At 37.2% G+C, this 23,428-nt stretch overlaps 1 protein-coding gene across 5 annotated transcripts in view; it reads left to right on the forward strand.

The window, feature by feature from the left end:
• The window catches only part of Kuz (zinc-dependent metalloprotease kuz), a 134,988-nt gene that overhangs the window by 91,106 nt on the left and 20,454 nt on the right, over positions 1-23,428 (forward strand). For all 5 annotated transcript variants that reach the window (XM_076774065.1, XM_076774066.1, XM_076774067.1 and 2 more), the window contains one exon: positions 22,598-22,858. In XM_076774065.1, coding sequence (XP_076630180.1) covers positions 22,598-22,858 — 261 coding nt within the window. The remainder of the gene's footprint in view (positions 1-22,597; positions 22,859-23,428) is intronic.

Below are 23,428 nucleotides of genomic sequence, written 5' to 3' on the forward strand. Positions count from 1 at the left end.
AGAATGTCCCATTAAAATTTTTCCCAGGGTTGGCCAGGGGAATACCTTGTATAAATATACTATTCCATATTACGAGCACTATGAGCCTAATATGCAAAATGAGTATCTCGTAAAAAAAGTAAACATTTCCTAAACAGTTATTATATTTTAAATTTGACTGTTGCATAAAGTGTCCTATAAATTCCCAATATTTAAGTTTTTATAACAGGTCTGCAAGCAAGCGAAGCATGTGTATAAAGAAAAAGTATTCCATATTAGGGCATCTGCCCCTAATAATTCATATCGCGTCAAGTGCATTCTGTAGTCTTTTTAAAAATTAAAATTTCCCACAATCTAGTTATTAAAACGTTTATCCCTACTAAAAATCAACCCTGAAGTATTACAAAAAATTTATTGGCTATCGTCGACGCGCGACTCTCCGTAGTTGCGTCCGTAATTTTCGCGAAACGCGAGAACAATCGAGCAGATCCGCGAAGAAATCCTCGAACGCGGAATTTCCTACCGTCGCGCGCTACGGAGATCTTCGTTCCATTAGCCCGCTGCTAATTCGAGTTCGTTAACTTCGGTATTTTTGCGCTTCGATGCATCATCGTTTATCAAGCCAGGGGGGATGGTTGAGCAATGCAGAGAGAGCGACGTCGGGTCCGAGTCCGGAATTAAAACTCACCCTCCGCGCTACACGGTTCCTTCGTTTCCGCGTCTCGTCGTACTCCAATTTCTGCCCGGCCCTCCCTTTTTCCACATTCATTTATATCCGACGTTTTCGCCTTTCCCGAAAACCGAGCCACGCTTCATCCGCCGCCGGTGCATCGATCTTCCTTATCAATCCGACAACATTCAGCGTCCCCTGTTTCCTTCCTTTTCTTCCGCTCGTTTACGCGTCCCCGTTCCTTTCTCTCGCCGGACTCTCTTTGTATTCTTTGTTGCGTTAGATCCCGTCGAAGTCGAACACGGAAATGTAATAATAGCGGCTCTGTCTGAAAAGTGGTTATGGGGGGGCACCGCGTTTTAATTGAAAAAGAAAAAAAAAAGGTGATCGTTCATTCTTTCGACGTTATTCCCCATTGTCTCTCCGCGGCTCGCACGACCATCTGTCGGAGATAATTAAAGGCGACACAGACCGCCGTCCGTGTTCATCGACATTTTTCGATTTGTCATTCCGACGACGAAAATGAAACGATCTGTAATGCAGATTGCATCCGTCCGCGTGAATTTTCAGTACTCTAATTCCGCGTCGCTCCTCGGACATACCGAATATCGTGAAACGGGCTGACGCGTCGCACAGTGTTCGAAAACGACGATTTAAACGCGAAAAGGTCCAATTTTTTACCGTAGAAATGATTTAAATAGGTTAATTTTTATTTAGAAACTCGACGTTTCTATCCTTCTTGAAAATCTGTTTTTGCAGTTCGTATTTCTCCTTCTAGGAAATAACGATATCATAATGATTTCATTTTGTACTGTATGAATCTTGCACAGGAAGGTACAGATTTTATTTTAGGATAAAAACAATCGATCAAAATTTATTATAATTTTAAATACAGGTAATCGGCTTGTAGTTTGGTTTCTCTGAAAATCAGCTGCTACTTTTCGTTACTTTCTTAATAACGCAACTTTAAAGTTAGCGAATCTTGTTCTGATCATTCCTATTTTCTATTATTTTCTTCATTATTTACATACATTATATAATTCTAAATGTTATGCAACAATGAAACTTTTGTGATAAATACATTCCTTTTTTTCTTTGATTAAATAATTAAATTTTCATTTAACATTAAATAATATACAAATTATTAAGCAAAATTAATGTTTACAATTTTAATTATCGTCCACAAACTTGTTTTTAAGGATTTATGCACTTTTAAGGTGAAATATAATTTCCCTAAATCGCCGTTTTCGAACACTGTGCATCGTAACGAAAAAACGAAGGGATGTCCGGAATACGAAAGAGTTATAAGTTACCAAGCTAGGGTACTAGGAACGCTATTCCGAGTTTATGCTGCCCTCGAGTTGATACTGACGCGATAAAAATTTTCCCGAGGGGCTTGTCGTGTCTATGGATAGCTAAAGTATTTGATCACCCTCATGGCAGGTCCTCAAATTATATTATAAAAAAATTACATCCCCCTGTAAAAGGGTACAACTTTACTAGTTTGAAAGTTTAAACAATAACTGGAACGAAAGATACAAATTTTAGTTTAAAAATCAAGGCAAGTCCCTCCCTTTGACGACATGAAAACGATAGAAAGAAACAAGTGATTGATTTAATATGGTCTGAGACTAAAGATTAACTCTTTGAAATTCAGTTCGTATTAATAAATAAAGCGACGAGATTTATTGTGAAAAAATATTTAAATTACCCAAAAGTGACACATATATCATTGATGAAGCAAGTTCTATAAAAAATTGACAGTATTTAAGAAAAAAACGCGAACTTATTACACAATCTAATAGTTTGGCCATCGTGTCTGACCATCGCTCGATATTACTACTTGCGTTAGTCTGTAGAAACTAGGTGATACAGTATTGCGTCTCAAATTCTCGGTGATCTTACTAATTTTTAAGTAGCTAGAACAAATTAAAGCAGATAATAATATAATCAATGTTTACAAACACTAAAGAACTAATTCAAGTAGAAATATCGAGAAATAGTCAGACACCTTAACCAAGTGGCGAACAAAGCCTCGAATAGAAAAATTTTATTCTACATTTCCGATTAATTTTCTCACGAAAAGTCACCCCCTACTAGCTGATACTATATTTTACACTGTGTGTGTGTATTATATATGCTTTGATGGAATCTGGTAATTCTTAAATCAGTAGAAGTACCTAAACCTTTTTACATATAATAGTTTCCCTTCTCTTCTGTTTTCTGCATATTTGATACGTTGTTATTCCTTGGAAGAATATGTCTTGAAAAATATCTCCAGTTTCTGTGTTGCAACCGCAGTATTAACGAATTTAATAATATAGTTATTCCAGCTCGAGCATTTCAATTTGTACGATGTTACCGAACAATTTTTGCGCAAATTACGAAAGAGCAAACGAGAAAAAAGAGACCGCATGAATGCAAAGGGACCAGCATGTTCCAGTGCTGCAGTAATATAATATCGGTTCATATTAATAATGTCGTTGTAATAAAAATCTTATTATTCTCAGACAAATACGAAACGAAAATGAAAATTATATCCCCTATTCCATATTCCCTATGGTTTTACAAAGAAATATTTTGAACAAGTGTTTTAACATAAATTTCGAAATTATTCTTCCTTTCGTAAAGAAAATAAGGTCATTTTATCACGAAGAGTTTTTTTTATAGAAAAATATGTTTCAGGACTCTTTGATCTCATTCTGACTTATAAATACTGTCTCTAACGTAAACTTACTTTGGCTTTTGTGGTCGCACGTTTCAGAATAAGTAAATTCTCATTTTTTAATCGAGTGAAAGTTTAGTTGCCAGTTCTTTAATCGGTTTAACAATGAAATTAATACCATTGTATACGATATTCCGTTTTCATTTGTTATCTACAATTCTTTGCCGTTCTGGCAGAAGTAAAGACGCTTCGGTCTGAAACTTGGAAAATGGAATGCGGCGTCAGCCTTTCTGCAAAGCGTTTCGCGGAACTCGACTTTGGAGAGCTTAAAGAGCTCGAACTAGCAACAAATTCCATCTTAATGTATTTCGCGTAGGCAATGACTGTATTTTGTATCTTCTTCGCCCCTCGGAATAAATTATAATGACGCAAACTTGTAGTAATAAGGAGTTTCTTATATTTTGTGTCAGCTTATTAATTTATGCAGATTACTTCTGAGAGATTTAGTTAAACGGTTAGTTCACAAACCTGAAAATCTAGAATTTTGTCGAAAGTCATACACTCTCTTTGCATTTGGTAGAAGCTGCACACGTTACTTTGTTTAATATCAATAAACTGTTTAAATGAAACTCTAAAGTGTCTTCTACTTTAGAACTTAAAAAAAGTTTTCCACAGTATTCGAAATAACAAAAGCAGCTTTAAACATTTATCAAGCTTAAATCCAAGTAATCAAATGCATTTTTGTATCTTATGCATAATCGAATGGTTTTCTTTTCGTCGATTCTGGTTACATTTCTGGTATAAATTTTACACAGCGGTCCGTAACCTTATTACATCACATTTGCAATTTAAATCTCCTTTTGGTTTTATAATCCACGAGATTCTTTTATACTAGAATTACACATTCATCCCAGACGATCTGGATTAGACATTTAACGTCAAGTGGAATGAAGTTTCAGTTGTTCCGTCGTGATTGTATAACCATCGTCGTGCTATAGTTCTTGGTTTAATAAAAGATAATGCTATCTTGCATTTATAGATACATACTTCGTTTCCAGTATATTCTTATTATTTTTTCATATTTAAAATTGAGAGTCGATGACTTTTAGCGGTAGTTAACGCGTTAATCATTATAAAACGTTGTAGAATACGGAAAGTTAATATTCAAGGCAGTGCAAACGTACTGTTACGTGCTCTATTTGCAAATTCAGCAAGTTTCCTTTACATAGGAGCGAGTTACACACTTAACAGTTTCACGCGAAGAAGAAATATTAAACTTTATTCCCGTGTATAACTGTAATAACGTGTATTATAAAAGTTTTGTAAACGGAGATTATAAATTTAGCAATTCCTTTATTTGTATCCGTAATGGGTGAGGTTATTTTAATTGTAAGGAACGAGTGATTAAAAGTATGACGTTTTAATAAAAATCTTTTAATTTTTATCCTTGCTTTAACGACAGAACCTCGCGACTCTTAACGCTAGAAATTTAATCAGTAAGAGCAAATAGTAATTCAAAATAATATTGACTCACGATATTTGTTGATCCGATAACAACGTTGCTGCGTTATGTTATTAAGAAATTTAATTATGAATATATCGTCATAATTTGTATAGTTATTTCCGTGCTACGTGCACGACCTCGTTCCGATTGCTTTTAATTATACGGTGTTCGAATCATTTTTAAAGATAGTTTTAATTATGCATAATTAAAAGTGGAATAAATTATTGGAATAGGTGGGGTTATGGGACGTATGATTTAATTGAAACAACAATAATTAATGGTAGAATTTTTATACTTTTTATTTAATACGTTAAGGTATATCTTCCGTACCGTTCTCTAAAAGGTCTGTTACTATGACTTCACTTTTTTCCACTATTCTATTTAGTTTTCGTATATAATATAAAAGAAAAACTTCAGTAGTATATTACGAGCAATTACGTGAAATGAAATGAATTTTTAATTTCCAAATTTTAATGTCAACGACAATATATATTTTATTAACTATTGTGTTGCGTATTGTCTACTCATTAAACTGTATTTTCATTCGTAAATTTATTCCCCCTGAAAGGGAAATTGAAGTTAGAAATTTAATTAATTCGTGGTCATAGAAGGTATATTTGCTTTTACTAATTAGAAAGAATTAAATAGAATTCATGCAACAGACGATCGGTCGGTGACGTTCAGTCCCACGGTACATTTACGCTGAATAAACATAAATACTGTAATTGACGTTACAACACCTTTCGAGGGCTTTGGTTTCGGAGACCCGGATCATTGATCGAAACTGTAATTGGATCGAACTGCTCGGCGCAGAAACGGTCGGGATTCTTGTCCTGTGTGTATCGTTGCAGCGTAAAAAGGAAGCTGGCACGGTATGCTATATTTGTCAATGACGAAGTAGAGCGGGAAAACGAAGAAAGACGTAGAAAATTCGTGCTTACCGTTCTTTCGCGATGCCTCGGTCGCGCATCGCTGGATAAAATGTTGCTGTCTCCGCTTCCTCGACCTTTTCCACCTCTTTGTCTTTTCTCTTCATCGTATTTCAACGAAACTGTCGTAAAAGTCCCTGTCCTGTATCACGTGCACGCAAGAAGGAACGTCATATGCTTATTTATGGATACCGTTTCGTATCCTTCGACGCGTTTCGTGGATCGATCGATGCATTTCATACATCGATCGACTCGTCACCCGCAACAAACATTCTCGAAGCGTCAAAATAATAAAGGACGCGTATTTTCTTCTTCAAAATCGATTATTTTCTCGATTATTTTTTGTTAATAAAATTCGCGGCGACGCTTTACAGACATTTCTTATCGACGATATATAAATAAACGAATACCTCGGAAACGAGCCGCGCGAGTGCAAATAATTTAATAAACGAGTTTTGAAATTTTGTCGTCGAACCGTTCGAAGCGCAGCCATTTTGCGCTGATTATTCAATGTCTCGAAGCTTTAACGTTATTAAACGGCCTATATTATCTTGTTTATCCATGCAAAGTTAATTACTCCAATGTTTAAGTAATTAAACGATGATGCAAACGGTGATGGTTGCACGCTGCTTTAAACATCGTTATTTAGAATCGCTTTCGGTTAAAATTCAGAATAAATTTTATGGAACCGCGCAAAATTCAAATCATGAAATATAAAGGGGCGGATAAAGAAGTTTCTGTCGACAATGGGAGAATTTGAAATTCTGAAAATTAAAGAGGAGTATTAATATTCAATTTGAAATTGTAATTTTGAGGTAAAGCAATAAAGCTTATGCTTGTGATTTTCAATAACAAAAGGATCCCCGCCCTCGACCCATGGTCGTAATTGTTCTTTGTCAGTAACTCGATTTTTCGTTTTGTTTCAGGTAAGTTACGGAAACCAGATACATACGAACCTGCTAATTTCCAAAGAAATTTGTCATCACAGGTATTTACTATATCTAATCATTGGTTAACAAAGAAATAGTAGGTTTTTGTATAAGTTATCAGTTGTTTAAGATGGAAATAAAATTGATATTCTGCGGAAAATCTCTCTGGTCCAGTTCTAATTTTTATTTATTCGACACGGAATATTTTCGTTAGGCGAAAGCCCAGGAAACGCGATCCGAAATAAGCGTCATGATTCGGAAATCATAATTTATCGAGTTACATTGTTCTTTGCCCCCTCGAAACGTTCACTCGTTTGCTAAAAAAGAAAAACAAGAGGAAAAAATTAATTTTTGAATAATAACCGGGTTATTCTGCTAGGCTTTTCAATCGTTGGCGTAGAAAGAGGAGGCCGAACTGTAAAAGTTTTAAGTACTTTTCTTACGAGGTACGCTAAAGCTGCATTCATAAGGCGCAAGAACCCTGAAGTTCAGGAAGGAAGCCATTGGTACAAACAGAGAGGGGGAGAGAGGAGAGAAGTAAAATGCTCCGCGAATTTTCTCGCAATCGAGAAACTTTCGCGAACGTCGAGCTGTAATTAATTTAATTGACAGAATGGTCAGCGCGTTGAGCAGCGCGATTAAGGAAACATTGCTGGGCGATTCCGGAGAACGAACCAAGTATCAGGGACTCGGGGAAACAGTTTGCGTTTAATACACTAATATATTTACGAGTAAACACCTTGTGGAATGTGAAAATCGTCCGAAATATTTGGCTGCTGCTCAGTTTTTTCAAATCTAGAAACTTCCTCGATATTTGTTCAAATTAATAAGTGGCTATCAAAATTTAAAAACATGCGTCACGTGCATCGTTCGAAATTGAATAAAACAGCGGAGAGAAATTGTTCACTGATCATAGAGATCAAATAAAGAAGGTGCTTTTGAATTTGAAACATTTCTTCTATCGTTTCTCAGCGCCAAAGGATCTTGGAGGAAATTCGAGTTACGAAAGTGGAAGGTTGAACGTTCGAAATGAATTTAGGAAGATTATTGTTCGACTTCTTTTCACGAAGTGACAATAGACCGAAGTCTTATGAGCGTCGGTGTATTTACTGTCTGATGGCCGACACAAAGAATCGAAAACGTATATTGCGCTCGACGATAAAACTATCGCGAGCTCCGGGGATTTAATTTGAAAAGTGTCACCGTTATTGATACGTAAGAGCCGTAACCCAACGACGGGAGACGGTATTAGTTTTCATTTACACGATCCCAATAAAGCGACCTATAATTACTTTGATCGCGAAGCATAGCGTTCGCAAACACTTCGCAAAATGTTCCACGAGTCCCACGGGTTAATAGAATCGCTATGAATTCGGTATTAAACTTAATAGTGTTGCAAGTTCAAAGTACGCGTAATCGATGCGCGGCTCTCCTGATGGCGTAATTACGTTTTCATATCAGTAATCTATTTGTCCAGGGAAAGTGATAAGTCCTTAAAGTGCACGGACACGCCCGAGGAGCTACCGGTTTATTTAATAACGAATTTTAAACTGTTATGGGCTCGATAAGCGTTTATAGTCCGGTGGATCGTAAACGTAATGAAAGCGCCCGTAAAGCTATCGTACCCCGGAACTGTACGTTTTCGTTTCTTTTGTCTTAAAGTGGTTTCCTCCGGCAAGGTTTTATATTTTAGCTTCGAGACTCGTTGTAAAAGAATTGGCACAAATTTAAATATACCGCGTCGATCAAATATTTTCAATGCCTGAATTGAAACAGCGTGGGACAAGGTACAAAATACAACACGACAAAATCTAATGAGAAGTATGAAAAATCGACTAATTGAAATTCTTGGAAATAAGGAAGGTCCTACGCGTTATTAAATTATTGTTAAAACTTAATTCAATTGTATTCTCAGCGCAATGTTTGTATAATTTGTTTAATAAAAATATCCCTTTATTCCGGTCTTATAGTTACGAAACAAAAATAAATCAGCTTTCTGGTAATTCTTCCTTTTTCTAGTGGATAAAATTTATCCTTCTGTGGCAGAATTTCAAATATGGTACACTTTGTTTTTCATTATTTTAACAGCAACATATAAACTCGAATATTTTAGGGTGATTTTACAGTTATGAGACGCAGTAAATACACTGCAATTTATGTCTGCCACTATGCAAACACACATCGACTACTGACGAAGTGTACCATTAATTTGTTTAATCTTCTAACAAACGTATTTCTACGCGGTTCGATTATGAAATAAATTTCAACCCTGTCGCGGGTGCATTTCAGAAATTTTTGTAATTTAACTATAAAAGAGATCCATGAAACTAACTTTTTCGACCACGAACTATGATCGATAAACGAAAGGTAATTTCGAGAATGATGAACGGTGCTCTGCTATCGTTCCGTAAGCAATTGTACCGCGACGCCATTGTGTTTCGGCTGGAAAAAGTTCGCGCTTTCGAAATTTAACGCCGACATTTATGCGACCGACATAATAAATACCGTTTCGTCGGGGCAATAGATACGCGAACACAATCGATACATTCGCGTATTCACGCTGGGACCAATGACTGATGTGCAACGTAATGAATGCGACAACCCTGGTTATTGCCAATCGCTCGTTTATGCGAGCCGATAAATTTGATCGTTTCGCGTAGACGGAATCCTAATTTGATCGCCAACGACATAGAAAACACGTTCGCCGCGAGGACTCGAAGTCCCATTTTCTGGAAATGATAAATGGCGACGACCACATTTCGCTCGACCGTAATTTGCATACACTCGTTTGTTCGGTGTTATGCAAAGTTATGCGAAAATAGACGCGTGTCAGACCTGTCACGGGTAACGGTTAACGCGCCGTAACTAACATATCTATTATTTTGATTTTGAAAAAAAGACGGTGTACCGATAGTTTTCGAAGCAGCAATGGAGAAGCGAGAGTCTCGAGAATAATTTCGCCTGTATTGCGTTTTTAACCCCTTGACGAACAATTTAATTTCAAATAATTTTTTAAACGTATACTATTTAATTTTATTTAAATTTGTTCGTAGAAGAAATGGCCACGTAAAAGAACAGATTTGTTTTACGAATACCTCGTGAATGTAAAAATGATTGTGAAACTTGACATCAGGCTCGTTATTGTATGGCAAGGGGTTAACGTCGTTCGTTCGAAACCGCTGCTAGGGGAAATTCAAACGTGGACAAATTTTTTGAGACCTGCAGGATAGTTGTGGAATATATTAACGGTGTCGGTGACGTTTACGAACGATATTAAAATCGCGTTCTTCTGGTGATTTATGTCGACCACGAGAAATCAAGAGAGCAGGGTCATTTGTAATGGACGACAATGAAGAACGATAAATCTTATATACGTCTCGCGTTGTAGTGTTTCTCTTGTAGTGTTGCACGCGTTACGTCGTGCTTTCACGATTCCTAGTCAAAAGCTGACCTGGAAGAATGTACGTATAGAGATCTGCGAATCTTGCATTCTGTTGTAACACGTGTGATAGAAAACGTTTACCTTGACTCTTTAACTGCGACAATATTCGTATTTCTTCCTCGATATATTTGTAAAAATTGCACTGCCAATATGAGCACAATTATTATATAATAACGTTAATGATTTTGCAATTTATTTGTCTAGCAAGTATGAAACAAATTATTTGTACAGTGATACAGAGTAAAGGAAATTGTAAAATTATTCCTTCGTTAATTTTAGAGATTTTAAGAGACTAATAGTTGAATACGCTACAGGCGAAAAATATAGTATACGTATAGTCTACAAATGCAATGGTTGTTAGGAGGGATATATCTGTTTATTCCTTCGGTGGTAATTTTAATTTGCACAGGTAGACTCCATATTTTAATTAAAATCTAAAGGACCTGGACTCTTCCTGTCCCTCACCAGCGATTGACATATCATAAATTCAAGTACATTCCAGATTTTTGATGGACGCGACCAAAATGATTGCGTGTCCGTTTTACTGAATTAAAGGCGCGTAATATGTTCCTGCATTAATTTTAATTTAAAGTAAAATTCAGTGACGTTAAAATAAACGAATACGTTTTCGTAAAAGTGGGGTTGCTTTCGCTAACCAAGGAAGAGTAGTCTGCTCTGAATTAATCTTTGTAATTTGCACGACGTTATTGTTTGCTAAATAATAGACTTCACAATCCGTGGGAATGCCAAAAATCCAAGAATTCCTGGTGTTACCAACAATGAAATATTTTTTAAGTGTCTCCGTGACACTCGCGTGTCTACTCGCGCAACAGTTGGTGGAAGGGATGCAGTCAAGTCGTGAATTAAGCGAGAGGGGAAGAAGGGTGCTCGTAAGTGAACGGAACAAACAAAAGAAAAAAGAACAATCAAGCGGATAGGGGTATCTTTTCTTACTTTCTTCGTGTTAGCCAGCGTCAATTACTGCGTTAAAGGGGTATTCCCGGTTTTTCGGTACGAAACAAACTATCACGTCTTTTTGTCGCGTATTCGAACAGTTCAGAGTATCAAATATCGTGATAAAATGCTAACGACGTTTTAATAATCGTTCGTGTTGTGCATGTTTCAAGAATACAATAGACGAGGTTTTAACAGTATTTTTAGAATTGGAAAATATTCCGTATATGTATATGGAAGAAAATCGTTATCGAAAATTTTTTTATTAAAAATAGAGACAACATGCAACAATTTTATTAAAAATCATTCTGGTTTACTGATTCTACCGACGATATCCATACATGTTCAATTTAACTTTAAATTTGATGTAACTATTTTTCAGCACGATGAAATTCAGCTCGCTGTATTATTAATAATAGTAAATAATAAAATTTAAAAATTCATGTTTGTCTAGTGACAAGATAAACGAATCTGTAAAGGTTTAAGTTTGTATGTTCTGCCGTTTTTCGTGATATAATATCGAACGATGACTTAAATATTGACCTGGATATCGAGGATACGCCCTCGAGCAGTCGAAAAGGGGATTTTAAATTTCATCCTGCTCACGCGTGTCACGTGGAATTACCTATATTCCGCTTCTACGGACTATAGTCGTATGCCTTACGTAGCGTTTCATCGTATCCACGCGCGTGTCTATTCTCATGCTAGATCCTGAGACGATAAATCGTACATGCAATTCGCGTCACTTTGACTGCGAGGTCTGCGAGTATCCGCACGAGTCTGTAAATCATTCAAGAACCCTCGTCCAGCCTATTATATTTATCATGGGTCCCAATAATAATATTAATTACAAAAAAGAAATACTTTTTAAATTATTAAATATATCGTACGGTCGTAAAAATACAATAGCAAACAAAGGTGCTGTTATATGACGTCTGAACTTGTCAGAAAACGATAGACAAATGAATTGATCGTGTAGTAAACTATATCGTATGAAATTGAAGTTCTTCTAATTATTTTGCAACTGTCTGTACGCGGTTCCAAGAATTTTCTCGCTCACCCAATCTCTTCATTTCACGGAGAACGTAAAGCTAATCTCGTCTGAGAATAATAATGGCTTTGTGTTTATGAAAGGGAGCAAAAATATCGATTAATAACGAGTATATTAAAGATTGTCAGACATTGTTGATAAGTGGAGTACTGGTCTTCGCTATCGGCTCGTATGTTTCCAGCTTCTTGTTCCATCGTTCATCTCGACGGCGATTAATTACAGAAAAAAATGTCGATGTTCCGGAGCTAAGTGCCCGCAGCATTAATTAGCCAGCCAATGTTAATCCGACGCTTCTTTAACCAAATTAATTAAAGCCTGTATTCCATACTTCGAGTTTGTATACGATCTCATCAACAAAGTATCATGCTTTTTTGACATACTTATGGCAACGAAACACCGAACCGAGACTATTGTTAATGGAATTTTGTTTTTTATACTAGCATTCAGAAGTATTTTCATGGATAAAGAATTTTAAAAGGACTATTAAAATCGATTGTCAAAAATTGAAAATATAATTGGACAATTTTTAGTGAAAAAGGAAAGTTCAAAGCTATGAGTGTAATCGACAGGCGATGTTACATTATTAAATCTAAAGAAATAAGGGATGTTATGTCCCGGTGAAATCTCATGACCTAATATTTATTTATATTGAGGTGTAATCGATTTGTTGTGCACCAAGATTCTAGGTAATGTAGGTCAGGTTTCAAGTCCGACAAATCAGCAACCAACGAGATGTTCTTAAAGATATTTAGGTCGTCGACGAACAATAGAAATTTTTAACGAAGATGTTAGAAATATCGTTAATGAAAAACGTAAACAATGGTCGGTCTAACTGCGAGGGAGAAATAACGTTCGGTTCAATTTAAAATGTTGCCTTTAAAACCTTGGCTTCTCTCGATTGTTCGCCAGTTCTAACAATTTGCCAAGTATTTGCTGCACGAGGAAGCGTTTCAAATAAAGGTTGCATGATTTTCAGAGGCTTCCAAGGTAGAAATGACCAATATTTCTTCTCCGATTTTAGCAATTCAGCAAATGCTAAAATTGTATTGAAAAAATTACATTTCCTCTCTGTATCTCTACATATACAACGCAGTTTATTTGCTTGTTAAACTCAAGAGCTATCGAATAGGAAAACGTATAGAAAATTAATTTCAGATACAATGCAAACGACTTAATTAAATCTCGGATTAAATGAGGACGATTGAATTTTCTGTATTTAAAGAAATGGTTCTTAGACGCGGGTTCGGAAAATAAGACTAATGGAAACTTGTGCACCTGTTACATGCGAATTCGTTACTCGATCCGCTAATTATTCCTCGCACTTAAACGCCTCGCGTTTCATAAATGCGTATTTAAAACTGATTCATGGATAATCTCTTTTTACAATTTAGCATCTAGAGCACGGCCGAGCGAAGTAGACAGGATGGCAGAAATTAAACGTCGGTTCTCGAGTTTCTTGCACGAAGGCATGATTCTCAGCAACCTACACGAAGGGAGTGTACGAGTGGTCGCCTAAATAGTTAAATTAGATAATGGTGGTGGGCCGACGAGCAGGACCGGCACGTGGAATTGGGTCAATTGATTCCTCCTCCGTCGTTATTATCGTCTCCTGGCTAACTCGTCTTGTTTGCACTAAATCGACTATTCGATAATAGCGATTCGCTGCCTTCGGAGGCGTTTAAAAAGCTCCAAAGACGGACTTCAGTGTCCCATAATTCCAAAGTGGAGGTATAAAAGAGCCTAAGCGGTGGAATTAAACGGATTGGAAATGTTCTATTATTAGGCTGATAATCGTAGAAAAGAACAATAGCGTCGATTCTCTCGAGAACAGAAGGCGTATGAATTTCCAGTTGACTCGAAATCGAAGCTGCAATTTCATAAGGTGTACTTATTTTTATGTCTATATTAATTTTATATCTTTTCCTTTGGTACGATCTCGGCGCAACAGAGAGGTATTATTATCGTTATCATCGTCGTTTTTATCTTGTATTGTACTCCCACTTCGCGTGCACTGTCAGACGGGGAAAATGAACAGGATAAATCGAGATTGAGTGAGATGAAGCAACAGCAAACGGATCTAACATTAATCCTGCTCCGCGCGAACGGTATTCGCTGAATCCCAAGTATCGAATATTTGTCATCCGACGAATACCGAATATTATAGATGGACCTTCGACAGCGGATGTTCGCACTATTAAGTGTTCGTCGAGCGACAAACGTTCATTACTCGAGATTCGTGCATCCCTTTTACAGGTGATTTCTAACATTTTCACAGGTGTATTCAAAATTTTTGTCCGGAGAATCGAAAATATCTACATCAGAACAGATGTTAAATATCGTTTCAACGGTTCGTAATAATTTTACGGATGCACTATCCACGTGTATAAATTAAATGAAACGGAAGTTTCGAAACTGAATTTAACTGTTTATCGTACCTAACTATAGACCGAATGGTTGGGATACGGAAAAGGTGTGAATATTGGGAGTGGTTGCAGCCGTAATTGTCTGTTTGGAAATTGGAGCGTAACCGTACGGAGGCGCGAGAATAACTGCCGGAAGTATCGTGATTTTCTTGTCTTCCGAAAGATGTTTTAATAAATTTTTTAATTCCTACAACGTCCGGTGTAACTTTCGTTCGCAAAATAATGACGGTATCTCCGCGACGGTGTAGAAATAATGTTTCTTTAATTATAACTAGACTGCGGATTTCGTACAATTATGGTGCGTATTCAAATACGAAAAATATATGCAAATATATTCCAGGCGCGTGTTGCAAAGTTTTTTCCGTGCGCCTCGAACATATAGAATCCCCGATCTAATTAAAACAGTACGCAAGTATCGTACCAGTTACGTACGAGGTATTATAAAGCCACGTAATTTCATTATTTCAACTGTAATAAAATTACAGTATGTTATCAGCGCGAGACATTTCAGCGTTTAACGTTCAGAGAATGAGCGTCGCGGTATAAATTCGTATCGTACGAAAGATCCAGCGTACGAGTTTTAATCTACAGTAATGGGCGCGAAACGACACCGATCCACGACGATTAGAATATATTCCTGTCGTCGCAATTTCGTTAGCCATATGCCGCTAACCCCCGTGTCTCTTCGTTCCTCTGTAATCATCTCTCCCTCTCTCATTTCACGTGTTTTTATTTCTACACATATAACGTGCGTGCGTGCAGGTGAGATTGATCGTGAGCGTACCATGTGTCCATCGTATGTGCTCATAAACCATACAACGGGGATCCATCGGTCTGTGACGAGTTACGCCCCTCACAACCGTGATGTTTCCTGTGGATAGAACCAGCTACTGGAAACCGGTTCCTCCCCGAACAGAAGGGAGCAGAACTCGTGTCAATAGATCGATGCCAGACGCAATTTTACCGAACACTATGGAAGACTGCGCGTAGCTTGGATTCATCGAATTTTAATTGGTCCTTAACACTAAACTCTTCAGACTGTCTCAGATCAGTCTAAAAAAATAGTTAAACTTCAGACGCATGCAATTCCGAAACTACTGGTGTTTTATTAATTATTGAGCCACTGTTAGAAGCGGTGAACCTTCCCCTTTAAAATGGTTTTTGGTTTTTGTCGATCCGACTTTCCGTTTTCGAGATATCGTAATTTATATAAAAGCGTAATTTTTAAAATTCCACTGTGTCTCGCTCACCGCCTTACGAAGGCCTACTGACACGTATTGAAATTACTAAAACTTTAATTACATGTAATTTCGAAATTATTAGTATTTTCTCCATTGTTAAGACATCGTCAGCAGCGGTGAACCTTCCCCTTTAAAATGGTTTTTGGTTTTTGTCGATCCGACTTTCCGTTTCCGAGATATCGTAATTTATGTAAAAGGGTATTTTTCTTAATTTGACTATCTCTGTCTCCGTCTGACGCGTCGCGTCGTACCTCCTTGTCGCGCGTGAGTCGAGACAGTCACGTGACTAGGAAATCGTAGTATTTCCAAGAATTTACTACGCACTGTTTACTATTGTCACGCGCGCGCGTTCATTGACGCAATGAAACATAAACAAACGCTTCGAACTCTTCTATCTCCGTAACTAGCCACCGCATCGACTTGAAACTAAAATCGCTATATCTCCGGAACTAATAAAGCTATCGACTCTCACAAACGCTCATTTTAAAGGGTATTTTATCCTCTATCCAATGACTATATCAACTATTATTATTTATGCTGTCTTCTATGTTTATTTTAACATTTACTTTGTCGCTATGCACCCGAAGAAGTTTCAGCAATTCCTATCGATCATACAACCGGTGTACGGTAAAACTGGACTATAAATAGATTATTTCATCGAAAACGAATTTAAATTTATATACAGGATGTTTGTTCGACGTATTTTCTTCTACTCGACAGCGTGGAATGAAGGATAAACACGATTTCTATCTCTATCGTGGCTGCGACGGTAACTATTCGTGGAAACACATCTGTCGATGACTATTACCATTATTGGATCGCGAAAAATATATCGTATCTAAAAATTGGCTCGAAAGCAGCAAATCGAATTGATTCGACCAGCATGAGAAAAAGCGGGACAGAAATAGACGGGTAGAGTAAGGTTCTTTCTTTTGTTCGAAGCTGAAATTGGTTAAAATACTGTCGTCACGGAACGTAGACACACGATCTCTGTGGATTGCGGCTTCTGAACTGTGATTCAAACGAGTCGCTGGAAATTTGATAGGACGCGTCGGCGTATCTTTGTCACGGGACTATTAGGCTATTGAAACTGCACGCAATCCCTGAATTACGGGAAAGGGAAATTTCCCTGTTCGGATTACACGGTTGCGCTAATTTAAAGGTAACGCCACCGTCGTCCCATTTACGCCTACTATGTTCACCGAGTACAATGCCACGTATACTGACCCACTTACCCCAATTCTTTCATTACCTTGAGCCGCGAATTTCACAACCGATACGTCCGTAATTTTATCCTATTTTATGAACAATCTCTGGCGACCAGTAAATTCGATCCAGCGAACCCGTCATAATCACAAAACATGCCTTCGTTTGAGTATCGCTGGCGAAAACGTAGTAAAAATATGTATAAAGCAAATTGATATTAAAGGAAACTGTCCTCTTTAGGAAAATAGAACTGTAAGTAAAAGTATAGGGATGTAGGGTAATTCTGGAAACTGGGACAAGGTGTAGCCTTTTTCTAAGCGAAGATACAAAAAATTCATAAAGGAAAAAGTTGAATATCCCGCGCTGGGACCATCTTTTGACGATATAATTTTTTTTGTTTGGCACTACGGTGCAATATCGACCTTTTTTATCGTTCTTGCGTATAAAAATGTTAAGTAACGATCGTTAAAAACTGCACTCGGCGAGATATTTTATATTTGATGTTGGAATAAAAAATCTCAACGCTCGAACATTCCGCCATGAACGTCTCAACATTTTATTAATCGCTCTCTTACTGTTTTTATTACGGTTTTAAGTTGCGCGCTAGTTACACTCGTACGATTATGATTTTATACAAACAAAGAATAATTCACTGAGTTAGTAAACGCATTAAACGTATGAACTTTGATAAGCTAAATCTGGAAAACAGTTTATAAATCGCATTGTTCACTCGACACTCGTAACCACGGCCATCAACGTTACGTGATCCAGCGTACAATGAATATAATTTCAACACGAAGATTGCGCTATGAAATACAAACGTAAAACACAAAGTATCTCGCGAAGCATAACGTTCTGTGAATGATACGAAGAATTGATTTATGTAAATAGAAAATATGTGTTTCTAACAGAAGAAAAATGATAGTTACTTCCAACTCCAAAAAAATGAATCAATTTTTACGTGAAACGCATCTTACGATTTTCCTAACAGAAACATCGTAAAAGCAGAAAACGATCGTGGAATAATTAGAGGGTCGCGACAGGGTTTCTAGTTTCCCCAATTCCATTGTTCCGCGTTTCTCTGTGCTCTCAAAGTATTGCATATCCCCTTTTTTCTCGTCGCGCGATACTTTATGTATTTTCTGTCGTTCGCAATCAGATTAAAAGTTACAACCGCTTGCAGTAACGTGCCGCGAGATTTATACGGTTTAATGGAGCGTCGAACTCTTCTTTATGGCAATCCATGAGATCCAGATTGGCTACCGTAACGAAGTGAAAAGCGATGTATTTCGAAGATGGACAGGTGTGATCGATCGTCGTATAAAATATTGTAAGCGAAACTCTTGGCAAACCACTCGTGCACGTTCGTTAGATACACTGCTTGCTATTAAACCACGATCAATGGCGGATTTAGAAAAGCTCAGAGAGAAAACTAACGAAACGTCGCGAAAAAATTCGAGATTTTCACTTTTAGAAATTGTAAATAGAAATATTAAAGTTTCTATGAAAAGTTTAGGTATAAAAATATCAAACGAAATACACGAATTGACTGACTCAATTTTGTTCTACTCCTCGGGAACGATGATTCGCGTCGAGCCAACTTTCGTTACTTTCTTTTACACCATGCGACGCAAGGAATTCGAAGGAAAGGATAATAAAGAATGTAACATTATAGCCTCGTAGACGATGCTGACTCTTCAACTTCTTGGGATTTATCCGAGATCCTCCTTTTTTCATAGGTCTTTTACCTTACTGAACCGGAAAGCAGTATCTTTTGTCTTCGATTTCTACCCCGTGGTGTATGCAAGTACGAGAATTTCTTCGACGCGTTATGAAAAATCGACACCAGCGTTGGTAAACCAAAAGTTATCTTACGCATAAGAGATTTTCAATGTTCGAACGCTAAAATGGAAACAGTAAAAGTTTTCATTTTAAATTTGAAACAAAACAGAAATGTTACGTCGAATGTTCGAATCCTTTCCACAACCGTCTGTGTTTATCTTTAATCTGGAATATGGTTTTTGCATAAAGTTCCCTGCGATTATTTCCGATTTTAATTTTAGTCGAAACGTCCAGTCGAAAGAGAAATAAAAAGAAAGCATTCGAGTATTCTTTTGTATTTTTATACAGCGCACCGAAAACACGTGCGAAGAGAGAACCAGAAGTGAATATAAATATTTTCGATGAATCGTAGTTAACATAAATTCAAGATTTCAGCGAACCGGTTAAGGAAGCACTTCGCCTCGCGAGTAATTGCTCACTTATTCTCGAGAACAATGAGGTTTTATCGATCGTCGTAAACTTTCAATAGAGAATGTTTTGACACACATACCACAATAACTTCCACGAGCGTATCATAGTTGCACCTACCTCGTCGCGATAGTCGAACTTCGTGAATTTTCGAAACATTTTATTCCATAACTAAAGCTTTGAAAACTATTGACGAGCCTTTCGCATCGATTTTGCTATTTACAGTCTCGTAACAAGGTAATCTAGTATTCGCGTAACGTAGGTAGAGTCACATATTTAAAGTGTATACGCCAATTACTTTTCTAGTCCGCGACAAATTGACCTTAATCGACTAGTTATGTAACAAGTACTTCAATCTAGGAATTACGGATTAAAATAGAAATCTCGTTCGTTTATATTTACGCGAACCACTCGTGAAACTCATCGATTCGAATAACGATCCAAGTTATCTTTAAGTAATCGATCTTCAATCGGAGTAAATAAGTTGTACGGAATTTAATTTCTTACGTCCAGCGGTTTTAGTATTTATGTATTTCTTACGCGGATCTATTTAACGCCCACTTTCATTTCTGTTTACTTTTCTGCACTGATTAACAACCATCTTTGCGCTCCTTGAGCGGAAAAGTGGAACGACACCTAAATGAGTTTCAGAACTATATCGAATCCACATAACCGTTTACGCGTAAAACTTAAATCGTTCACAAACTTGTTTTTATTGTCTAGAATCTTTCATCGAACGTCAATGAATTTCAAAATGAAAAGAAAATCACAGAAATTTTGTCGAATCTTTAATTGCAGTCGTTTAATAATAAAATCAGTATATAAGTTCTTATGTTAATTTCCAACCTTTCCGTTTTTAAACGAATGTAAAAAATAAAAACTCCGCTTTAATAGAGTACTAGTAGTGATATTATCAACAAGTATACTTGTTTGCACTTTCTCTTGAATTAGTTGGTATCGAATTGCCCGAGTTTCTTCGTTCATTGCTCGAAAGTAATGTTACTGTAATAGAGATATAATAGGAGCGTCGAGGGTCGGGGCATTTCAAATTTAAAAAAATGATATAAATTTACTTCGCGTCTCTCCTCGTGGACTCATAAATCGAAAGAGGGATGTATAGATGGCATCTAACACGGTAAAGTCCGTCGCCTCCTTTTGTCGTGCACGAACGCGCTGGAATCGCGAAGAAAAGCTACCTAATATAAATTCATGTTGCGTCCTCGAAAATTACGAGCGATATCAAGCGAAGGTAACAGTTGCCAGGTCGACCACCGCGGGACACTTTGTCTCGTTAACGTGACCGAACATCTACCGACAAATGTGAAATAATTTTATCAACAATTCCCACCAGAGGACGACTTCAATTTTCGAGTCTCGAATAATTTTCTTTATCGCTGCTTTCATTGCAGCGCGCAGCGACCAATCTCTGGCGTCGTAGATTTTCCCTTTTTTTTTAAAAAAAAAAAAAAAAAGTTCAATCGTATTATCGCCAAGAATAGTATTCAAATATTTTATAGGTATTTAAATAATATGTAATATTATAATAAATAAGTATTTTTACGCGTTCTACGGTAAAATACTTAATTTAATATTCCAATATGGCTACTCCCGTTGCGTTCAATTTGTTTCAATAGCCTTGCTGATCATGTCTGTAATGCATTATGTAGGATCGACGCATTATAATATCGCGAATCGATATCAAATTGGTTTAATCGTACAGGGAATCTGGTTATCTCGCTCATCGGGATATCCTAATATCCACTAACTTTAATTATTCGAATCATTGAATCGCTCGGATATCCCAAAAAAAATTCAGCAAATAATCTCGATCTTATCGCGAAGACCAAATCGCGCGTTATTTAACTTTTGCAATAATGAATGCATAACTTTCGAAAACTCAGTCGAAGGAAACGGAATAGCTCGTTTTAAATAGCGGAGGGACCCGTTGATGCGCCGCGTTAACAAGTTACAGGAACTTTAAAGTCTATAACGAACGCAACTTTATATAATCAAGAAAGTTGTAAATGAACAGAAAATCCAACGACTCGCAGCAATTGTCTATATTTTCTGGCAAACAAATTTAAAAATATTTTTAAGTCGAGTCGAAAGATATATTATAACTACAAGCACAGTTTAAGCACTTTAGTTCATAAGAGTAATATCGGAAACAACAGTTACGCGTTTATTATTTTTAGATATGGAGCAAAATATATTCAATTCATTTTTTAAAAGAGACATCAGTCTTTATACTTTTTCACGAGAGACTAAAACAATAAACTATGTCTTACAGTGGATAGTCGAAACGATGTCCATCAGCATCGATGTAATTTAGTCCTCGAACCGTTGCATCTCATGCGCGTCTAATAATTTCTGGATTCGTTCCAGCACACGCTGCAACGATCCTCCGCCTCATATTTTCCACTGTGGTTGGTCTTTCTTTGAACACAATACCTTTTAATGCTACCCAAAGGAAAAAATGGCTCGCCGTTAAGTCCGACGAACGAGCTGGCTGCGAAATTGGCCCTCCGCGTTCTATCCAACGATTCGGAAAAATGTCACCAAGGCTAGTTCTTGCGCTCGATGCATAACGTGTGTGCACGATGTGTGTGTGACATTATTCTAAGCATAGTTATAAAGCTTCAACATTTAATAGCAATTAATTACTCTGTGGTATATGTGGAAATCGTCCAAATATACTAAAAATAATGAAGTATGAGAGAAACAGTGCTCTTTCGAAAACATAAAATAGAATAATTTTTTCGTACGATCGTAAATAACAGAGATATTTAGGTGCTTCCATTTAAATGGCCTCACCTTGTACAATTAATTGTAAGGTTCTCTGTTATCTTCTGACTCGTTAAAGGCTATACATTATAAATTGAAATACACTATTGTGGTGTATGGTGTGTTATGGTATGTGTGAATCATGAGTGGTATGAGTGAGCAACGAATGCTTGGAGCCGATTGTTTATACAAGGGTATCGATGACGATGCCGACATTGTTGCGTGTGACGTCGTTCGTTTGGAAGGCGCACGTGGCTGGCTCTGGGGAAAAAGGGCAGAGTCGAGCGAACCGTCGAAGAGTCGACACGAGCGAGTTATAGTTTTACCACCTTCATTTTATTCCATGTTAAAATAAACTTAACATCTTTTATTCTATTTTAATTTCATTTCCTACACTATTTATGTACTAAATCTATTATCGAAGAAAGCTGGGATGATCGAAACGTTTGTCCGAGAGTAGACAAACAAAATCGTGCTTGTAATTGACTCGTTACCGATTTAATTTTCAAGCACAACATTTTTGATAATCAGTTTGAATAGATCATTTCAAAGTTTATCTCTTTCTTGCAGCACGTCGATTGAACGAATATATCCACCACTACGAACCACTCTCCTACCCCACCGAAGAGATCCATCGAGGTCACCTGAGGGCCAAGAGATCGGTTACCCGCGACAATTCTGTGACTCTGAAGTTTCGGTCGCACGGAAGGGACTTTCACATTCGACTGAAGCGGGACCTGACTACCTTTAGCAATAACCTAATTATTGAGGGCCCTTCCGGCGAAACGGAGGACCTCGACACCTCGCACGTTTACCAAGGCCACGTAGTCGGTGAGTTGCATTTTACAGAATTTTCTTCTACTTACGAACTGCAATATTTTATGCAACGCTCTTCTATTTTGGAGTTCAATTAACGCATTGAATATAATATACTTCCATGTATCGACCTATAAGGAAGTAGAGCATTGTAACCGAATAAAATTTATTTTTTCTTCGTTATCGATGCAATACAGTGTGTTTGGACCCTCGAATTTAAGACTCGAAAGATTACGCGAGACACGTTTTAGCGTTGCATATTATTTAGAATACAGAGCTAGAAGACAGTTTTGTCGAAACAAAAATTGTGCATTAACGCACCCAAGTGATTGCGCTGAAAGATTCTGTAGGCGTGTCGTTACAAAATACGAAGTAGAAAATAGTTTAAATACCGATGATCTTCTCGAAACATAAATCAGGATCTGGTTGGTTGCTAAGTGTGCACTGTTACATTCTAAACTCTGACCTTAACGAGATAGTACCGTTTCACGGTATAGTCCGCACGGTATATTTACTCCCAAGTCTCTCGCAACCTAACCCAGGTACAGCACGCAAAAGTGCGTGTCGCGGTAGATACCGGGTGAG

This window comes from Colletes latitarsis, chromosome 10 (assembly GCF_051014445.1).
Source record: "Colletes latitarsis isolate SP2378_abdomen chromosome 10, iyColLati1, whole genome shotgun sequence".
Taxonomy (NCBI): domain Eukaryota; kingdom Metazoa; phylum Arthropoda; class Insecta; order Hymenoptera; family Colletidae; genus Colletes; species Colletes latitarsis.